The following is a 22,023-nucleotide window of genomic DNA, read 5'->3' on the forward strand; positions in this document are numbered from 1 at the left end:
CACACTGAGAATATAGATGACATTTCAAACATCTGTTTTAAGTTCTGTCCCCATTTATGTTAAATCTATGAGCAAAACAAATAAAAGGCATTCCAATGGACATTTCTGCCAGACATTTTGATATTCCATCTATATCACTGTAATCCACATGTCTCATTTATAATATTGCCAAATAAAGCGTTCGCACAAACAACCACCTGTTAAAACCATTAAATGTTGCACATGAACATGATTTGACTTTGAATAATAACTTTCCTTGAAAGCACTCATTTCAATCCATGGCATTCTTTTCTGTTACACAAGAATAATTCATTGTTTTTCAAAAACCGGCAAAGTTTGTCTGACAACTTGTTAGTCCTAGAGGGAACAAAGCCAATGAAAACACTTGATTGACAAGTATGAGCGTCATGATGCCAAAGCCTGGCTCTCTGTAATATGTCGTTAAAGGATCTCTGCACATGGTACTTATCTATGAGGCTGTATTTAAAGGATCACTGAGATTTAAAGTGTGAGGTGGAGACAAGTCACTCACATGTTTGAAGGTGGTGTGAGGGGCGGCGTTAGCCCCCGTCTCCTCCATGTACTCCTCCCAGTTGAACTCCACCTCTTCCTCCATGGATTCTGCATCTGAAGGAACAACATCGAAATCAGACGTTGGCATAAAAAGAGCTGCCTTGTCCCGAGGCTGTTTGAATAGAACGCAATACACAGTAACAATGATAGGAGTATGTGTTGGTGTGTCGTGACATTTAAATGACAGTAACGTTTCTTTTGTGGGTGAGAATTTGTATAATACTCAGACATTTTATTTGTTATTATTATCTGAAAAAGAGAAGAAAGAATTGATGCCGGATTGAGCTACTTCCCTCTGCAGTCTCTGGGCGGGTAAACACATCATGTGCATGTTTTTGCCTGTCATTATTTCCTAATAATAATGATAATTAAAGGACGATTTTAAAAAGGGAAGATTTAGAAAATATCTAAACAGTTACAATACCAGGTAATCTAAAGGTAAGTTATAACATAGGGAATATATTTAAAGCTGTCTTTGCAGATTCCTTTCATGCATTTGAATTCAGTCTCTCATTCCAATCTGTTGACCTGATAGGGCGGGGAACACATTTCAGATGGAGATAAAGCTTCCTCACCTGTGTTCACCTCTTCCTCTTTCCCATTGGTGGAATAAAGTGACGTCACTGCAGTGAGGGCCAGCGGCTGCTCCTGAGACTGCATCCTGCACCTCCACTTCCTGCTGACTTTACCCTTTGACCTGAGGTGTGTCACTTTCTCTTCACTGCATCTCTCACTATCCTAGACCGCCCTGGTACAGAAAAGGAAAACAAAGAGTTAATGTGCTGATTCATCAAATAATGGCCATTGTTCACAAACAATCTGTGACATTTGAAAAGAAAAGTCCCCTTACAGTAGCACAATAGTGATTGGAACTGGAGAGAAAGTACATAACAGCTTTGATATTTGCTAAAAATAAACACAAACTATTCAGTAAGAATGTTCTTGGAAAAATAAAGACAGGAAATGATGCACTTTGCATTTCCAGTTTCTTTAGAACACAGCAAGTGGGTAGTTATTGAGAACAGTGACCGTCACTGTGGCTGAAAGTGCAAAAGGAGAAGGAGGAAACTTTTTAAAAAACCTTAACTTAACCAGCATAAGATCAAGGGAAAAGACAGCTGATCTGTGGGGAAGTCCAGAGCAAAGTGTAAGAAAGAAAAAACTCCAAAGCTCTTGCCGTTTCAAACACTCAAAGTCATTTGAAGCATCATTGAAGACGCGTAGAAAGCCTGTGATTCTGTAATGTCAGGTTAGGCATATTGTCTGCCTTTTGTTTGCATACCACAGCAACACTGCATCAGATAACCAAACAGAGTCAAACACAGCAGAAGGACTGGAAAAACACCAGCAAGACAACAGGCGGACAATCAAATGAATTTAGTGTAATGTCACAGAAACCTAATAATAGAGGAAATATGACAACGTGTGTTTGAATCAGAATACTTTATTTATCCTGGGAGGAATCGGTTCTGTCAGTTGCTTCATTAAGAATACAATTAATTTAAAATAAAATTTAAAAAAATGATATAAACATAAAAGGTTAAATTAAGCATGTGCAGTAAAATAAATAAATCAAATAAAGATATTAATGTAAACGTGGTTAAGTTAATTGTCCAATCAAAGATATAATGAATTTGTATATAGACGTAGGAAACTAAAGTACAATTGTGCACATCACACAAATACAGGACGGATGTGAGCTGACGAATGTTGGGCTTTAATCACCATGACAAATGAACAAAGTCACTATCACTAATGACTCATTAGTTAAGCTAATTAATGCCCCATTAGCAAATCTTTCTTTGTCAAAATGGCTTGTGAAATAACTAGAAGGTAAACTATAAAAATGTGAAGCCTTGTGAAGATGACCTTAGAGCAGTTTTCAGAGTGTGATCTAGCTGATCACTCATTTTAAACTCTGATAAGTGACTGTGACGCAAACATGTGCTGAGGAAAAACAGACATATTATGCATTTTATTTTTTTCAAAGTAGTTTTTTAGAACAGTTGGTTTATATTCCAGAAAATTAAATTGTTATTTTTATAGTTTTAATGAATTTTAGATAAATCAAATATAGATATAGACACATGAAAACAATTCGTTTTTCGGGTTTGTGTCATAAACCTCAAATGTGCTTATATAACCTTACATTATAGAAAATATGTCTTTTTAAAAAGGAGTAAAAACAGAAAATCTAAAAGACAATATCATCTGAAACTTGTTATTTTGAATCATTAGCACAAAACTAAGAGAGAATGATCCTCTTCGCATTAACAACAGACTGTTTGTCACTTGCCTGGTGGTTTTCCCACAGTAGGTCATGCAGTAACATCACCGATGACTCACCCCCCCACTTCAACGCACTTTCATCCACCTGCCAATTAACACCGCCTCCACAGAGCGCTTCGTCAATCAACACAAAAACAACTTAAGGTCCAACAACTTTGAAATCAATAATATCCACGAGATAATATCCTTATTCTGTGATGAGGCAAGCCGCACATCCTGAGATCAGACGAAACATGTGAGAATCCAACAATCCTTTTATGAAGATATGGTCCAAAAAACTCCCTTTCAATCCCGAGGAGATGAAACCTCAGACAATGCTGGAGCTGGCTGTGTTTGCCGAGCTGAGAGGAAGCAGTGAGAGTCTCCACAACCCTGTGAGTGTGTATGCCCCCCCCCCCCTCCCATCTCACACACTCCTGATGTCCCACAGTGGCTCTAGCAAACATACATTGCGTAAACAACAAGCTGAGCTAATTTGGCTCACATGACACTGCCCCTTCCCCCCCCCCTCACAGACTATCACTGTTTCTTACCCTGCAATCTTCTCGCTGTCGTCAGCATGCAGCCCTCTGCATTAACACTCATTAAAGCGCATTTGAACTCTGGTAGTAATTCACAGCAGGGCTCAAACTGGGTTTTTTTCCCTTTCAACTTCCCCCTTAGTGGCAGTTTTTTCGCACAGCATGACATGATAGATAGATTCTGCATCTGCTTGTTGCAACACTTCAGTAAAGCTATTTGTACACTGAGTGACATGAAAACCCAAGACGTCATGTGTTTATAGTTGCATCACGCTAAATGTATGTTGAAACAATCAGAAAATGATTGAATGAGTTATTAATGAAGCAAAAATGCACAAAGATTCTCATTTATATCCATGTCAATTTATAATGTTTAGGTTTTTGGCTGTTGATTAGGAAAGACAAGCAATTTAGAGATATCTCCTTGCCATTTTCTACTCACAAACAAAGTTATTCATGAAGAGAAAACGGCCAAACAAATATGTAGCTTCTCAAATGTACTTTTTTTTTTTATTACTTTTTTTGTATTGTTTATTACAAAACACATACAATTCATAGGCTGCCTTTTCCAAAACCTTTAGCATTGTTTGGGCTGTATACTCCATCACATTGCATTAGAGATGATGTGGTTAAAGTGGTGACTATGAGCTTTAATTACAGGGTTCTAACAACCACATCAGATCAAAAGTGTAGGAACTGAAGCCCTGTCATTGTCCTTCTCGCTGCATGCCAGAAATTAGACGCAATATGTATAAAAAAAGTGAGCTGCTTGTCGCAAACTGATTCCTCAATACAGACACTATGAGAACCTTTAAACGAAAACATTTTAAACCCCCGATGGGAGCCAAAAAAAACAGGAAATGTTTCAGTGACCAAATACTTTTAGACTGCATTGCTCATTTCCTTAAAATTCACCCGGACATCTTTAATATTGTTGTCAACTTTTGCACGTCTCATGGAATTTAAAGGTCACATATTTTACTCTTCTTATCAACTTAATACAGATCCCCGGGTTCAGCTGACACACACAGCTAACACAACATGTTTCTCCCATTGTGTGTCCTATAAAATACATATTCAGGAGGTGTTGCAGCTTAAATATTAGTTTGTAAACTTACTTAATATTGAGGCATCTGTTGACTCTGTTCTCAATTAGTGGTTTGCTCTACAAAGGTCACAAAATCATGAAACGTGTCAATAAGTGCAAAGAGGACATAATTGAACCATCTTGTTAAGTACACAACTGAGAGATAATCAATCAACTGTAACGGAGGGGTAAAGAAACCAGGACATATTCTCATTTAAGAAGCTTGAATCAGAAAATTAAGACTTAAAAAAAACGTAATTAAGCAATTAATTGAACAGTTGATAAGTAATTATTCATCTTTGCAGCTCTATTATAAATAGTAACAATATAAATGGAGCTATAAACATCCTTATCATCGAGGAAAACATGTAATATAATTTTTTTGACATTGTCAGCACCATTAGTTGTTCTTTATTTGGCTTCCTAGCCAGTTTGACAACCCTGAGAAGTCAAACAGAGTCCTCCGCAGCCTTTTGTTCACCAGGTTGCTATCAATGTCAGATATTTGCTTTATTCTTGAAACAAGGCGACTTTTTGGGAGCAGCTTTTGTTTTTGACGAAGCTTACCGGCCTGTAGCGTCCCAGATTGGGCACCGGGGGATTAAAGCGGTCAGACTTAATCTCTGGACATTCGTGTCTCAGATTGAGAGGTTCTTTTTTTTTTATTGATTAGCCCCTGATGGGACGCTGGGCATCCACATGTTGTCCTCCTGCTCCTGCCTTTCCCTAAATCCGCCCATGCCAAAGACTTAATGGAGGATTTAGGAGATTAACTACTACTGCATGGGCTTGGGTTTTATTGCATTACTCCCTATTAGGTCCTCCTCTTTTAGACCCATCCAAGAGTTGTTTCCTCTTGGCAACATGGAGGCCTTCATGTAACAATTTGCCCTCTGTTTCTTCCTACAGTTTTTAATTTCAACACAATGCAGCCTGTGTGTGTCATGCCTCACTGTAAAATGATGAAGTGCAAACAGCAACTGCCCCTGGTGGACCAGAGAGCAGTGTGTTGGTGGGGGGGGGGGGGGGGGGGTGAGTCTTTTTTTAACATCAATGACTGGAAATGACTTCCTGCAACATGCACACACGTACACAACCTGCAGCTCTGAGACTTGTTGGTCTTCTAATAACAGGAGAAGTCAAATGTAACATTTGCCTATGTCCTCCCCACATTCAAATAGAGGACCAGGGTGTGTTTTGAGGGAAAGGAAATAAAGCAAGAAAGAAATGAAAAGATAAACATTAAAAAAGAGAATGTTATACAAAAAAAGAGCAAGAATGTACAGTAAAGAAAGATAAAGACAGAAGTAAGTACAAGAGGACACGATTTACAAAGATTTACAACAAGAAAGATGAGCAGGAAGAAAGATGTACAGAAAGAGATCAACCTAGAAAGATATAGGAAAAAAGATATACATAAAAGCCAAAGAGAGCAGAGAGAAATATATTAAGAAGTAAAGTAAGAAAGAAAGCAAAACGAAGATGGAACATTAACGGGAAGAAAGAAGTATAAAGAAAGCAAGAAAGAGACAGAAAGAAAGATATCAAGGGGGAAAGTCAGACAGAAATAAGGCAAGTTTAAAGAAAGAGATCATTAAAGATTGAAAGACAGATATCCTGAAAGAGAAAGAAAGAAGAACAGTCAGAAAGAGACAGAAGGACCCTGACCTCATTATTTCCTGTAAAGTGACCTCCTCCTCTTTCTGTTTCTCTATCTCTTCCCTCTTTAAAGCAGACTTGCTCAGTGTGTGATTGTAAAGAAACATTCATCAGCACATTTACATACAAAGCATTCATCAAGAGCAGCTAAATGATAAATGGGAGGTTCTTGCACAAAAAGGAAACAATCCAAACCATCAATAATGTATATTGATCTCTCCCTGTGGAGGAAAGGGTTCCTATATGTTTACCTTTCACCTTTAAAAGTGCTCTTTTTCTGCCATATTTGTCTTCATCTTTACACTCACCCATCCCCACTCGCAGAAAACATATCTTTGGAGCAACAAGAATTCTAAGATTCATGATTTATTCATTCACCGTTGGCTCCATAACGCGCAGTCTTGTATTGTTTCTGTTCATTATGGTGACGAATTTAATCTGGAGAAGGAATCCTCCGATAATGCAAAGCAGATTTAGCAGACCGCCTCGCAAAAAGAGAAATAATTAAACAGATTCGGTTTAACCCAATTATCTGTGTAATCGTTGCAAATGCACCCATAGGGAAACAATAACGACTGCATTCATCATATTAATATACCACGCAATAATGTTGATTTAAATCACCTTGCTCTCTGGTTTACTTAGGGAAACGATATTCATCTGATAGATTGTGGTGTCTAACAAATGTGTGGCTTGAGATCTTCCTTTTTTGGATACAAGTGAAAGAGGATGTCTCTAAAAAATGGATTTGTCGCGAGCGTGAGCCTTTTTGGATAAAAGTGAAAGAGGAAACGTAAAGTGCACATGAGGAAGATGAGGTGGTGAGGGGTGTAGCCGAGGTTGCTGGCACTCCGTTCATGTACTTTGCACACTCAAAACTGCAGCGGAAAAAAAACTCCCACGGAAATGCGAAATGCACACTTTGAATTTAATTGATTAAACCTCGTGTGTGTCCATCAAAAGAAACCGAAACGGGCTTGTTATCTGTCAGCGTTTTATTTTTTCCTCGTTCAAAGATTTTAAGGCGCAGTTTTCCCTCATAACCCGCCATGTTGAAAGTGGTTTGACATTTTAGCAGTGTCCGGTATTTTCCGATGGCTTTTACGCACCTAGGGGTGACGAAAAATTCCAAATGACTAATATATACGCGAGTAAACTGCTATAAGTAATTTATATCGTAAGTTACTCATTGTTCGCATTAAACAAAAATTCGTCGTGGTATTTAGACACAACATGTATACATTAAAATGATATTATAAATGTAAATGTTGTGGAAATATACCCAAATATTCAATTACATGTGAGGAAAAACAACGCAATATTTTTCACGAATTCCCTGAGACAGCGTTAATTACAGCGCGTGAGACACACTTTGGTCAACTTGGGCTCGTGAACACGCTCGCGACTATTCTCTCGTTTCTACAGAAACAGCCTCGGTCCTTTTTTTTAGCCAAGGAGGAGAGAAATAACTCTCCCCGTGTTTATTCCTTCGACAAACCGAAAAAAACTAATCGTAGAAAACGACGTGAAAGGTTCCACATAGCAGCGCGTGCAGGGGTCACCTGTCTTACCTGTCCAAGTTTGTGTGTCGCCTCTCCTTCACGAGACCCCCTCGGTTCTCTCCCTCTCCTCGAGCACAGCAGCGCGAGCGACGTCTTTCAGCTGCTGCCCCCGTTTCAATATGGCATCTCCCTTCTGCGCATGTGCAAAAACTAAACAGCTATTTTGAAGCCAACTCCTTCACAGATCTTTTTATGGCACAAACAAATATTTTTATTCAGGCAAAAAAAGGAAGTGACGTTCAATCGCCAACAAAGCCAAACACACAAAGAGGATAGCTGTGTATTATACCACAAGTACAAAGTATTGGCATCAAAATATACTTAAAGTACCAAAAGTAAAAGTACCTGTTTTGTGTCTTATTTCAGAACGATACATATTGAGTTACTTAATTATGATGATTACAATTGTAAAGCTGGAGCTAGATGTACTATTTTGTGTATATCTTAACCTAAAACTATGTCAATTGATATGTATATTTTGTATTGGCTATTAATCTGAATATGTTAAGTAGCTCAAGCTTTTAGTAAGATGTACACTATTTGCCTATGAGATGTAGTTGAGTAGAAGTATAAATTAGCATAAATGGAAATACTCAAAGAAAGCACAATTGTGTTAAAGCAGTATTTAATGATGGTGCTTGAGTAAATGTACCTTGTAACTTTCCATCACTGCCTTTAGTTTAGAAGCAGCACAAAGAAATATATTTATTCAGTCTGTTTTTAAAATGGTAAGTGAAGTTCAATTGCAAACCATACACACAAAGAGAAAAACAGTATGTTACATAATGTTTCGATGTTTAAAATTCTTACACATAATAAGACTTGTTCAGATATAACCTAAGTATCTACATAAATATATCCATCAATTTAGCATAATTTATATCTTACATTTAAGTAATTTTTGTTGTCATTAAAGGCATTCATTGCTAACATATTCCTTTAATAAACCGTTTTTTTATTAACAGGAAGAAAAATATGAATAATCATAGAATCAACAATGAGAGTTGTAATATTTTAAAGAAATATAAAAAGCTGACTATAAGCAACACAACTGACCCTTCATCTTTAGCTGCTTTTATGCACAATAAGCTTAAAAAGTCAATAATTTATTATCTTAAATAACAATTTGCTTTTGACCACTACATTCTTCTTTATCTGGGTTATCACAATTTAATTTTTCGGAGAAAAACTCTGAGATTTAGTTATTTTAATGGGGCTATGTCTAAAAAAAAGTCAACAGTATCCTCTAGTGGTAGAAGTGCATTGCACCACATGTACATGCCTTTGGTTCAAAGGTCATTGTTACATATTTCCACAATATGACCAACACAAACAGATAACTTAGGCCAAGGGAGATACAATAAAAGTTCAAGTTTAATGAACGTTTTGACGCTGAACTCTTGGGGTTAATTCCATCTGACAACAGAAAGTGAAACGCACACATGTGATAACCTCTGGTAAAACACGAGGTTTGTTGAAGGGCACTTTCTAAATCAGGTTTCATGTTCTTCATTATGCATGAAGTTCACTTCTGAGATTCATGGACTGGCAAGTGTGACCAAATATTGGACATTGAGGATAATATGTTGTGTTACACAACATATTTGGCTGGGAATCCCCTAAAAATTCACACAAAAAACCCTGCGTTTCAGTCTTATACCCAGGGTGGTTTGTTTGTGACACACCTGGTCTAATTTGCAAGAAACAAAAGATCCATATGAGTATATAGTACCTATTTGCAATATATCAAATACCTCTCTATGGCATTTCTGAAAATAAATATGGTTTGAATATGTGAAAGTCATGTTTATACTGTAGGCACTGATTAAGGATCCTCAAAATACTAGCGGTCATCTTGGGGATAATAAGTGACAGGATAAACGTTTTTTTCAGCAAAAATATGTTGACTTTTAGGCTTAATGGGTGACGCTTAATGTGAAATTGGCTAATTGATACCTCGATCTAGGGCTGGGCGATAAAAAAAATCATCACACAATATTTTTACCAAATACCTCTAAATCGATGTTGTGGTAACATTGTGGCTAAGCATTGATGCTTTCACAACATATTTACACATTGAACATTATGCTAAATAATCATCATGTTGATATAGTAACTAAGTGGGTTAAGGCAAATTATAGAACTGCTTGAACCATCTAGTAAATTCAAAACATGACATTACTTTACTGTAATGCAGCCTTTAAAACCAGTAAAAAAACAACACTAAAGATTTCGACGATATAATTTCATGTCACGATATTGATATAATATATCAATATTGATATATATATTGCACAACCTTAATCGACCCTGAAATATATTTCAAATGAACCACTAATCTCTGTCTAAATTGCTTAATTTAAGGGGCCCAGAAGCCAACCAGGTTAATAAAAAGTCTCCAAATATTCCATATAGGCTACAATGGGCTACAAAATAAGTGTTGTCTATTATAATAGAGTGGCAAAACTGCTCATAACGGCATTAAGCATTTTATTTTAAAAGCTTCAGTGGAGCTTAATCATAAAGACACAAAGATATTATAAAGATACAAGAAGAGGAGCTCGTGCCGATGTGATGCCGCTCGAGGAACAGATGGTTGGAGTGTGTGCACTGCTCCATTAATCTGCCAGAGAAGAGGCTTTAACGAGAAGGGATTATGCCCCCCCCCTTTTATATAGGCTACACAAACACACACACACACACACACACACACACACACAAACACACACACTTGTGCATGAGCTTGCAGCCTCCCTGTTTGTTTTTTCTTTTGGCTTTACATATAACCATTTCTTGTTTTGAAATCATATTTAAACCTTCAAAAAAACTTAAATAACCTGATAGACATCCTGGTGGAATCATATTGGATTAGATACAAAAAAAGATTTATTTTCAAGCTATGTCAAAACGTTCTATCTTCAGCTGAAGGAGAGTCAGTAATGTCAGTTTATTAACATTAATGTAAAATATATATAGGTATATGTAATGCATGTGGTTGTATTGACGCCCTCCATCTAACTATAAAGACGCTTGATATATACTGTATAAATGACAATTCAGGGCCAAAGTAAATCCAGATTATGACAATTTCTCATTCATTCATCTACAACTTTTGCTTTTCTCAAATTAATAGGATATAATGATGCAAATCAAAATGTTATCCATGACATTTTTTTCAACCTTTTCTTACTCTGGCAAATCAGAGCATTTTTAAAACCAATGATATCTATAATCACTGAGTTGGACATTAATGTTGGCTCTCTCCCTGTAAGGCTTCAGTTATATAATCCTCTCTAAATCTCTAAATTGGCATTAATCAGATGATTTACTAATAGGGAATACAATAACTGCACCATCTCATGAAAGGTCTTAAATATAGTCTTTGGAGGAGGTTGAGCTTTACCTGTCAGGTTTTAAAACTAAAATGCTCCTTTATAACATCTCCACGTGAGACAACGATTTATCGTGCGTGGGCTCTCTCGCGCGCATGCAAGACCAAGTGCCTGACGCACAGAATTCAACTGCGATACGCACAGACGAGCGTCACTTAAACGAACCACAACAGGAAGTAATGCTAATTGTATTTCAAAATAAAGTTCTAATACCGACATTTGAAATTGTAATATGAGGTATTATTTGTAAAACACCTTGAGAACCCATTCCTTTGTTTTCCTGCTTTTCTGATAAGCTGATCTCTTTTATTTTGAAATCTCCCTTTTAACCGGAAGCTCGCTTTCCCCTGGTGCTTCTTGACAGTTTGTGTTTTCGTTGTCAAAACATGGATGTGAGTAAGATAATCGACTCTTTTGTCTGCTTTTGCATCATAAGATGTAGCATCACCCTATGTGAACATTAAAAGAGAACTTTACCTTGCATTAAAATCTGGAAATTGACATTTAGTGCTTTGTTTTTCCCGAGTAAAAAAAGGTTAAGCCCATTTTAGCCCACCTACGGAGCTCCTTTTGTCTCCGTGTTGTTTTTATCAACATGGACATGTACGGATACAGCGGGGTCTTCTTGGTGAGAAGATTCCTGGATAATGGCGTTTCTGAAGTCACAAACATGTCTGATATCAACAAGGCGAATCCCCACGGCTGCGATAACGGAGCTCTAACGGACAGATTCGGAGTCTTGATCCAGGGACTGCTGGCTATCGTTGCCTTTAGTACGCTGATGTGTGAGTATCAATACATATATCTTTAACAGCCTCAATTTCATAGTGTTGCTGTCTTTATTCAGGTAGAGGATTCATCCAAATAGTGTAGAAACTTGCTTTTAAAAGGCTTTATTAATCCACGTGGCGATTTGTTGACGTTTGAGCATCATTAACATTGCACCAAATTCCATTGTCAAATATGCTAATTTAATATGACGAATGAACAAATATATGCCCAAATTAAACACTTCTTTATATCATTTGGTTAATAAAGGTTCTTTGTTAAATTGGGCATAAATGATGTGCTGTAAAAATAACTATGATTACATTTGACCGTTTTTGTTCAATTCCATCGCCTCAAAACATCTACCACGTCCACAAATTACTAGTGGTATCAGCGGTAGCGATGTGTGTGAATGCTTTCTTCATGTGCATATTTGTAATATAAAAACGCACGGTTTGTGCCATAACTTTAAGCCGAATTTGTACGAAATTGTACAAGTACTTTAACAATGTTTTAGAGTTCATGCATTAACAACAAAACAACTCCCTCTTTACAGCCGAAGTGTGGATCTCCTCTGAACAAAGGCTATTGACTGCCAAGTAACTTGTGATTCTGTGGCAGCTGACTTGGAGAATGTTGAGCATCTTACCCGTTTGCCAACACAGGCAGTACTTGCAAATTACTCTAAATATAAGCTTACATATGTTATACGTTTTTCTTTTGTCTGAATACAGAGCTTGTCAACATGCTTAATGTCAATTAACCTTTGCCAATGCTGTATGCCAACATGCTACATGGAAAGGACATACATGTAAATGCCTGTGCACTCATTTGGTGAGTGTGTCGGCATATGATTTAATAATTGGAGTGTATATTTAAAAGGTCAATGTAGTCATGGATATTTAATTAGCTGGGTTCAGAGCAAAATAATCCTAGCAGCAGTGAAGTGTTGCATAATCAGGCCTTTACGGTGATTGAGATCAATGAGCTCTAACCTCCACTCAGTTACTTATTAGTGGCAAAATCAATACCCCTCCTCCTCTCTTTTTTTCTTTTCCTGTTCTCAGCACGATCACAAGTGTTGTTCCTGGTCAAAGCATATGCTTCGGTTAATATTTATACCAATTATAGTGTGCAGCAGAGCCCTTCAGCTCTGTTCACAGTGGAGGTATGCCAAGTCACAGCCCAGTCACAGCCCAGCCTGCATCCCTTTACTTATCTGTGTTTAGCGTGCTCTTCCTCAAAGCTATTTTTTGTGAATTTCCTCCCATTGACTTGTCATTATTCCTGCACTCACATAATCCTGACAAAGGCTGAATATCTAGTAAAGCTGCCACAGTTTTACAAGTAATGATTATATTCATTTTACTGTTGTTGTTTTTTTTTAATCGTCTAGAACAAACGTAATTTTTTTTTTTTTAAATGAGAAATGCCTGTCACATTTTTATAAATCCTAAGGGGACATCTTCACATTACTTGTATTATTGGACCAACGATCTAAAACCCAAGGACATTCAGTTATCAATTATTTAAAGCAGAGAAAAGCAGCAAATATTTACCATTGGAGCTTGAATCAGATAATGTTGTGCTTAATTAATGACTTAAATTATTCACTGATTTGACATTTGCTGATGAATAATGATCTTATTGTCTCAGCTTTAAAGGAATCCCGCTGATGTTGCTTAAATTGCCTTAGGAAGTTGCAGGGAAAAAGTATAGAAAAGTATGAATATATTTAAACTGCGCACTGAAAAAGCTCTGCTGGTTCACGCGTCTGCAGGAAGCCTTGCCCCCCCCCCCCCCCTGTTTCACATGCCGAGTCACATTCTCCGACCTTGTTAGATGGCGAGATAGAGGAACAGTCAGCGTCTGTTCCCCCTGAGCCCGGTGGCCTGGAAACACGTTTTGTGGTAGCTTTAAATAACGATATGTGAATGTCTGTGTTTCATCTGTCCTCTCTCCCACTCTGCTGTTTGTTTGACCACCATGTGATGGTTTTACAGTGTAAACGAAAGTCTAGTGGGAACTAAATGGATTATGTGATAGATTTCTCTTTTTTTTATTCGCAGTGAAAAGGTTCCGAGAGCCTTCAGGGATCAGACGACCTTGGAGAATCTGGTCAGAAATACTTCTTTTCTTTTCTTCCACTTTCCTGTCCTACGTTCTTACATTAGACACACTTGCATAGATGAGAAAAGTATTTTAAAGTAAAGGAAATGTTGGTTGAACCCTCATTTCTGTAAGAAATTCATCAAGTGACAATAATATATCTTATATTGGCCATTTGTGAATATCGTCAGGTTTTTATTGCGTTTCTTTCCTTATCATCCTTATTTCAGAAGATTTTTAAAATAATCGGCAATCAAAAATAGATGTTAATGCAAACATAACACCGAAAATGAACATACTGTCTGCATTCCCTTTTCTAAAACCTAGTATTTTCAAGTGAACAAAACAACCCAACAAACCATATTTAATGAAATAATTCTTTTTTTTAACCCCTTTTCTAGGTTTTATGACACATCAAAGCAGGCCATCGGTGCTCTTTTCATCCACTTTGCTAACGTCTTCCTGTCCACGCTCACTGAAGAGGACCCATGCTCCCTGTGAGTTATCTTATCTGCTCAAACAAGTCATGGTACCATCAGGTCCAACTGTTACACGGGTCTCACTGAGAACGTGATTTCTGATTTTTCTTCCTCAAGGTATCTGATGAACTTCCTGCTGGACGCCACGCTGGGGATGCTCTTCCTCTGGCTGGCCGTGAAGTTGGTGTCCAAACTGGTGGAGGTCAAGCAGTGGACGCTGCTCATGTTTGGAGAATATGGTGAGTTAAATTCAATGCTTTACTTTCGGTTTTCTATTATTTAAAGGGGACCTATCATGCAAAATGCACTTTTTTATGTCTTTTATACATAAATATGTGTCAGGGAATTCACTCAGCGTCGGAAAATAAAACCCTCTCTCTTTTCCTCCGTACCCAAATCTACAACGGAGCTGATCCAGATTTGCGGCCGTTACGACGTAATATCGGCGGCAGACCCAGAGCACTATCAGAAACGTTGCTATCAGAAACAATGCCCGACTGTTTTGGACGTAATATGGTCGGTGTTGACATTAGCATCGCTAACACTCAGAGCTAACCTGTACTGGAGAGCATGTGTGTGAAGAAGCAGGAAATAAAAAGGAACTCACCTTGTGGTATAACCGGCAAGAGAGAAAGCCTTTGAGCTCCATACTGTTTCAGAAATAATCCTTGATAATCCATGATATGGCGTTTCATCACCGCAGTATTTAGTTTAGACAGTAGCTGCCAGGTCCCGTATGAGCCGGCATAAGCTCCGCCCCCTCTTATTTTTTTCAGTTTAAAAAAAAAAAAGCTTTATTTTTTTTAGCCTTTATTTATACAGGTGCAAATCTCATTGAGACACAGGGTCTCATTCTCAAGAGAGACCTGTTTATACCCAGAATCAGCACTTTTGTAACAGGAAGAGAAATGGAGGGATATGAGGCATGGCTAGAATGGGTGATCTGTTTGGTTTTTTGACCAAAACACTTCATAGACATGTTTTTTATATTTCTGTATATATCTGAGACCTATGCTATTGCCTAAAAATAGCATGATATGTGACCTTTAAAGTCCATAATGCAAGAGGAGTCACAGTTTCCGCCACTGGAGGGTGCTGGAGACCCACCGCGGGCAGTAAGGGAGGACAGCCAGTCTCCAGCTGCTGCCTCTGGACCGGAAAACATCCCCAGTGTCTTCAGAGGGGGATTAACTCCACACCAATTATTACACTAGCTCACTCTACTGTTGTTTTTGACTTTGCATTCCTTCCTTCTGAGACGGAAAACTTCACAAAAACAACTTACGAGGTTGATTAGGTCTGTGATTAAGACGCTTCTCTTATTACCAGGGTCCAGTTTATATTTGAGCACTGGTTTTTTCTTTCTTTTCCCCCTTTTTCTCTCTGTCCTTGTGTCTTTCTCCTCCCTCCTTCCTGTCTTAATGACAGACTTGTCTTCTTTTGTGTCTGCTGTGCTGAGACACCTGTGTTACCTTTGGAAAGCTTCGGGTTTTTATACTACTCAAGATGCAAAACAGTTAGTATCATTTTACAAGCAAGAGTTTAGATAGTTGGATAACTGAAGCTCCTGCGCCGGAGTGAATACATCATTGTTACTTCTCTAAAATTATATTAAATAGAGCATCAAAATGCATTATTTATCTTGAGAATAGTCGTTTGAAGTGAAGCGTTTCAGTGGCATTATGTTAATGTTACAGATTATTTTGCAGTCGGCTTTAAGTAGAAAATAAATAAAATCAGCCTTGATTTTTATACTGAATGTGTCATGCAAAAATGTAATCAAAGTACTATGAGTTGAATATTAATAAAATAATAATATGAAAATATAAAATAACAATTTGTCCAAATAAAATAATATTATATATAGGAATAATGTTCCTTTTTAATGAAAATAAATACAATTTAATGTAATAATTCTGGTTGGCCACAGTCAATAATATGATAATATTATATAATAAATATTTATAGTTGTTTATTCAATAAAGTTAATAAAATGAAAGTAAAATAAATAATATAAATAAGGAATAAAAACGTACAATTGGAATGTATAATTTCACTAAATAAAGTGGTAGTGATGTTGGCAGAATTCCCTTGAAATATGATAATAAGTGTGTATATATTTAAGCAATAGCTCACGACAGGCCGTGGTATATGCTCATTATATCACAGCTAAGGGGCGTGGTTCGGCCCGAAGTGAAGCGAAGGTCGAAGTTAATCTTAAATGTGTCCATCTTATGCTTTGTAAGTTTGTTTCGTAACGGAAGAAATGTATATTTATCAAACGGACAAGTCAAATCAAGCAATATGATTGGTTGATAGCGTTTTTGCGGACCTTTTTGATTACAGATTTGAAAAATCGTTGCTTGCTTTAAAAGTAGCTCAAGTCATTATGTCATACCTTGGAAAGTGTCTAGATATCCCTGCCCTAATGCCAAAGGAACTGCACACTGAATATGTTTTGCCGTTTGATGTCATGTCTGGACCGCTGCGTAAAAAGGAGGTTTGCTTTTCAGCCCAACTGTATACAGTATTTCTCAGACGCGGAGGGATACTGACTTGTTGTGAAAAGTAACTACAATTCTACCCGTGGTATACGCTTAGTATATCACGGCTAAGAACCAATCAGATTGCTTGATTTTACTTGTCCGTTTTATAAATATATATATATGAGGTTTATCTGATGTTTCCCCCCCCCCCCTCTCCTGCAGGGGACCCCCCCCAGGCGGCAGCGTGGCTCGGTCAGTGCGGCATCTACCTGCTCATCATGGTGCTGGAGAAAGGGGTGATCAGCCTTGTGCTGCTCGTCCCCGGATGGTCCAAAGTAAGAGCAACTCATGCTGCTTTCAGGTGCTATGGGAAATACGACTACCAGTGACATTACATACTGGTGGCAGGGGGGGAAATCCTATAGACTTTCTGACAAAAACAAAGGACGAAATGGGAGAATATGCGTAGAATTCCACTTAAGTTCAACTGAATAACGGGGTCTCTTTTCTTTATTGTAACTTTTAAAAAACCAGTGGAGGACATTTTAAATTCTAATGCAAACGTAGAGGCTATATGTTAATGTATTTGTAAGATGGTTTGTGACACTGGGGTTCATATTTGTCTATTCAAACTAATCTTTGTCACAGCAACAGATTACCTTGTAAGGAATAAAAGGCGTGTTATTCATCATGGCCCCATGACTTGAAGCGAAGTAGATTGAACAATATAAGGTTTGTTATGTTTTATAACCACTGTTAGATTATGGTACCCAAAGGCTCTTTATTGAAACCAAAAGTTAGTTAATCGTCACAAGAGCTTCTCCTCCCTCAGCACCTTTGAATCACCTGATGTCAGTGTTAATCTCTCCTCTCTTCTCCTCCAGCTGCAGGAGGTGTTGCTAGGCTACATTGCTAGTCCTCAGCTGGAGCTGGTGCTGGTCATGCTCATTGTGCCATTCATAGTTAACGTGAGTATTCAATTTCATTATCTAGTTGCCACATTGCCTTGTATTATATGTCAATATTTGTAATAACTACATCACGTTACATTACACCCCCCCCCTTCAGTCCATCATGTTCTGGGTGGTGGACAGCCTGATGATGAGGAAGTACAAAACGATGAAGAGCCTGGACGACTCCTGTGACGTGAAGAAGGGTGACATGCTGCCCTGGGCCAACAGCGAGGAGTCACGGGTACGAATAAAACACACAAATACACACCCTCACGCACACACACGTGTTCACTTTCGAGGTTACATTCCCTTGTAAGAATGAAAACATGTATACTGTTCACCCATTAAAAAAATACATTCACTTGAGGAAGCTAAAACGCTAATCCATTCCCAGGTTTTAGGACTCATTCCTGCACCACTCTACTTAAGTAAATCAAAGGAATATCTTTGCCTTTTTTATTTGTTTGTATAGATTACAGCGAATACAAACAAAGGGAAAGAGATAGAGAATGATGAAATTCTACAAAAGTACCTGGAAACCGCTGTAGTCTAACTAGAATATTACTGTTGCATCGCACCTGTTCAGACTTTTCAATCGGCTCCTGTTTTGGTTTGAGTGCTGGTTTAGCTGTGAAACAGTGACAGGCCTGGTGTTGTGTTCAGGGACTCACTTCAGCAGCCCCCTCCTCCTCCACACAGAAGCCATTTATCTCGCTCCTCAGATGTAACTGACAGACATCAGGACAAATTACAGTTTGGGAGCATGACCCTCGTGTTAAGAGGGCGAGTGTTTACCCCCCCACCCCTTCTCTTTCCTTCTCCCTTATCCTCTGCCAGTCAGCTATAAATCCAGCCTTCATCCCGGGAATAAAAGTGACCTTTAGGACTTGTTTCCATGCGCTGATGCTATGGAAAGTGGGGTGAAGTAGAAGAGGAGGACACATAGAGGGGCTTTCTCTCAGAAGAGGTCTCAGTGGGGATGGTGGGCGAAGATAAAGTCACAATGCTGTTGTTGTTGTTGCTGGGTGTGCAGCTTGTTGCAAGGAAGAAAGTCAATCGCGACACACGCTTATCCCCCCTGCATTGATTCATTTAAAATTCAAGACATATTAGCAATCATAAAGTGACTTAAATACAGTCCATAAGTGCATGATGCATTTTGTACATTTTGTGTTGCTTTAGGGCTTCAACTAATGATTATTTTATTGTTGATTAATGTGCCAAACCTTTTCTAAATAAAACAATTAATTGTATAAATTATATTAAATATATATATATAAAAGAAAATAATTTAAAAATAAGAAAACTGCATAAAATGTGTTTTTTATAACATTGAGAAAGACATTGAGAAAGAAAAAAAAATGTACCAATTGTGAAGATCTGAATTATTGCATCCCTAGTGCTAGTATGCTGTGTATGAGACATTTTTGCACGTTTTCTCTTTATCCGATTATCTGAATTGGTTCTGCTCTGCAACTCAGTCTTTATATGATCTTTCCCACATGTCAAACCCAAACATAAAACGACATATGGAGGTTTATGATGCCGTAAACGTTATATAGTTGTGGAATTTCTATCCTTTGGGATTTGAATCCCTGCTGCTGCAGCAGAGCTTCTTCCAGGCTGCAAATAAATCCAATATATGTTCCTCTGTTTAACTGATACAAAGATGGACAAAGGTATTGATGAAACCTTTGCTGTATTGTATCCAATGCCTGTCTGTGGTCTAGTCCACATTTTGTGAAATGTTGACGCTTATTTCATTAGATACATGTCAAAAAGCAGATACCACCATCCCCTCTGTGGAACATTTTAACTTTCTTACAAGTTATAGGCAGGGTCTAAACTCCCAGCATTACTGACAGTATTTAACTTACAAGACCCTTTCATTCACTAAGTACCTTTTTGATGTACTTGTTCTCTGTACCTGAGTATCTTTAATCCTAGTTACTTTATACCTCTACTCCACTACCTTTTAGATGCTGAAATTGTACTTTTTACTTCACTGCACCTATCTGACAGCTTTAGTTACTTTACAGATTCAGATTATTGGCTAGTACGCAATACAAATCAACGAATCAATCCACTCTGAATCCAGCAGCAGTTTACAAAGTAATGGAAGTAAGAGATCTGAACACATCTTCTTTGCTCCCTCAGGTGCTGCTGAGCGTGGAGACGGACACAGACGAGGCTTCGGAGGGGGAGGAAGACGATAGCGGACCACTTCCTCACGTGCAGTATTCTGGAGGACCGCTGAGGCCCAGTTGGGTGGTGGTGTAACCCCAGGTGACGCTATCCACACACAACACACTCTTAAGAGCCTAAATATGAGCAAACCCAAAACAAACCTGGCTTCCTTAACTCCTCAAAGCTCTAAATATCAGCTTCCAGGTAAGAGAAGGCACAATTAAAGGTCGTATAACCTGTGAATGGGAAGCCTCAGCTGCCTTCCTCTGCTCTGAGCTTTACTCAGTGTATGCATGTACATCTTATAGCATTTTTTGGAAGCTCTTCATCCTCTCACCTTGCTGCCTCTGTTTGCTGCAAGAGAACATCTGAGTAACCACAACTGAGCGTGTGTGGAGAGAGATTATCAAGGAGGGCAGCGCCGCGGGGGGTAATGACAAAGACTGAAATAAATCTATCTCCACGCTGGGGACTTTTGGGATTGATGTTGCCCTAAAGAGAATAATTTATCGTGTATCATATTCCAAAGAAGAGCAGGTGAGCAAAGTATTCATATATAACATTTCACTCTGTCAAATATAATCACTTTAATCCACCTTTTAATTAAGGTGTGATTATAGTCATTCCGGCGTGCTCTCCCTCCGGCTGTTTACTTTTAGTTTAAAAAAAGAGGTTAATAGTTTTAACGATAAAACCTATGAAGCCTATGTGGATTTGTGTTTGGGTGCTGCAATCATGAAGGACCAAACATGTTGAAAGCAGTGGTTTTATGGAAAAACGTAGCCTTATCCAACAGGTTGCTTTTAAACATTTTTTATATATGTCGAAGGAAATGTAATCATCTTTAAAAGGTTTAAAGGACCAGGTCACACTATGTGCTGCATTTATGTTCATATCTGGGAAGAAACCCCCTATTGCTTTTGAATAATGTAGGGACATTTTGCCAAAAAGCTAGAAATGTTTTAAAGAAAAGAAAATCCCAATTTGACAAGGAAACATTGGGATTATAAAGTCATAACTGCACGAGACAAATGTCATGATTCTTTAGGGGAAATCATTCTGGATCTTTCTAGAATAATGTAATATTTCAGCGTCAGTTCCCTGAATGTGAGGTACATAGGGGACTATATCTTGGCTTTCTGAACTTGCTACGTTTGTAAAGAAGCAGGCTAGCGGTTTTCCACGGTTTACAATCTTTATGCTAAGCTAACAAACTTCTGACTGTCACCACATTTCTAACTATCAGATATGCCATATAGATGGTAACAGTCTTTGGCAAGAATGCAAATAAGCATATTTCTTTTAAAACATTCTTTTTTTTAAATGTATGTTTTGTTAGATTTTATTTTTTAAATCACACCTCTAACATTTCCAACTCATTTCAAAGTATTCAGACTTTATTCTTAAAATCTCAGATTTCTTCTGCATTAAGAATTGCCCTAATACTTGTAATGCTCTCAGTGGGATCATACTGTAGCTGTGTATTAAACTCTTGCAAATTATTGCACATTTATTGCATTTATTCTGTTTATATTTTGTATGTATTCTACAGTAAATTGTGGTTCGACATGTGGTAACAACATTGGACGTTTTTTTGTGAATATCCAAAATGGTAGTATTTTAAAAGGTGGAAAAATAATTCTCCTGAACACATTTACGTCTTACAAGCCAAAAGGTATGACATACTTTGGCTGAATGTTTTATTTTGTATTCCATTGTACCTTGTGTATGTTTTGTAATAAACTAAATGATGAACATGTGTATGAAAAGGCACGCCCTGTCAATAACAGAAAGTGCCGAATGAATCTCTTTAATCTGCTCTGTGAATAAAGATGATTGACACATGAGCTGGCGTTTGGTGTTGAATTCCTGCGGGTGCAACAGGGGAGGGGGGGGGGGGGCAGTGTGATGACAGACATCCTGAGCATGTACCTGGCCACAGCACACCTGTGTGGGCG

At 38.0% G+C, this 22,023-nt stretch overlaps 2 protein-coding genes across 4 annotated transcripts in view; one reads left to right on the plus strand and one right to left on the minus strand.

Annotated features, from left to right (window-relative positions):
* Positions 1-7,815, minus strand: part of sfmbt2 (Scm like with four mbt domains 2) — a 39,362-nt gene extending 31,547 nt beyond the window's left edge. For 2 of the 3 annotated variants that reach the window (XM_034226043.1, XM_034226041.1), the window contains exons 1-3: positions 7,701-7,815; positions 1,149-1,321; positions 533-627 (exon numbers count right to left, since the gene is read on the minus strand). In XM_034226043.1, the coding sequence (XP_034081934.1) occupies positions 533-627; positions 1,149-1,233 (180 nt within the window). In that variant the 5' untranslated portion in view covers positions 1,234-1,321; positions 7,701-7,815. Of the gene's footprint in view, positions 1-532; positions 628-1,148; positions 1,322-2,869; positions 3,202-7,700 lie in introns of those variants that run through there. The other variant, XM_034226042.1, reaches the window with a different exon arrangement.
* A 3,618-nt stretch (positions 7,816-11,433) lies between these two features.
* tmem110l (transmembrane protein 110, like) lies at positions 11,434-21,912 on the plus strand. Its single transcript, XM_034225822.1, has 8 exons — positions 11,434-11,868; positions 13,921-13,969; positions 14,362-14,457; positions 14,557-14,678; positions 17,148-17,260; positions 17,810-17,893; positions 17,994-18,119; positions 20,036-21,912. Exons 1-8 carry the CDS (start codon positions 11,679-11,681, stop codon positions 20,156-20,158), a joined length of 903 nt encoding a protein of 300 aa, XP_034081713.1. The 5' UTR covers positions 11,434-11,678; the 3' UTR covers positions 20,159-21,912.
* Positions 21,913-22,023: the final 111 nt, after the last annotated feature.

This window comes from Gymnodraco acuticeps, unplaced genomic scaffold (genome assembly GCF_902827175.1).
Source record: "Gymnodraco acuticeps unplaced genomic scaffold, fGymAcu1.1, whole genome shotgun sequence".
Lineage (NCBI taxonomy): Eukaryota > Metazoa > Chordata > Actinopteri > Perciformes > Bathydraconidae > Gymnodraco > Gymnodraco acuticeps.

Excerpts from the sequence above, each read along its gene's own strand:
- tmem110l (XM_034225822.1), top strand. The coding sequence starts at position 11,679 with ATGGACATGTACGGATACAGCGGGGTCTTCTTGGTGAGAAGATTCCTG. Across the intron at positions 14,458-14,556 it reads GAAGAGGACCCATGCTCCCT|GTATCTGATGAACTTCCTGC; the intron begins GTGAGTTATCTT and ends TTCTTCCTCAAG. Across the intron at positions 18,120-20,035 it reads CCAACAGCGAGGAGTCACGG|GTGCTGCTGAGCGTGGAGAC; the intron begins GTACGAATAAAA and ends TTGCTCCCTCAG.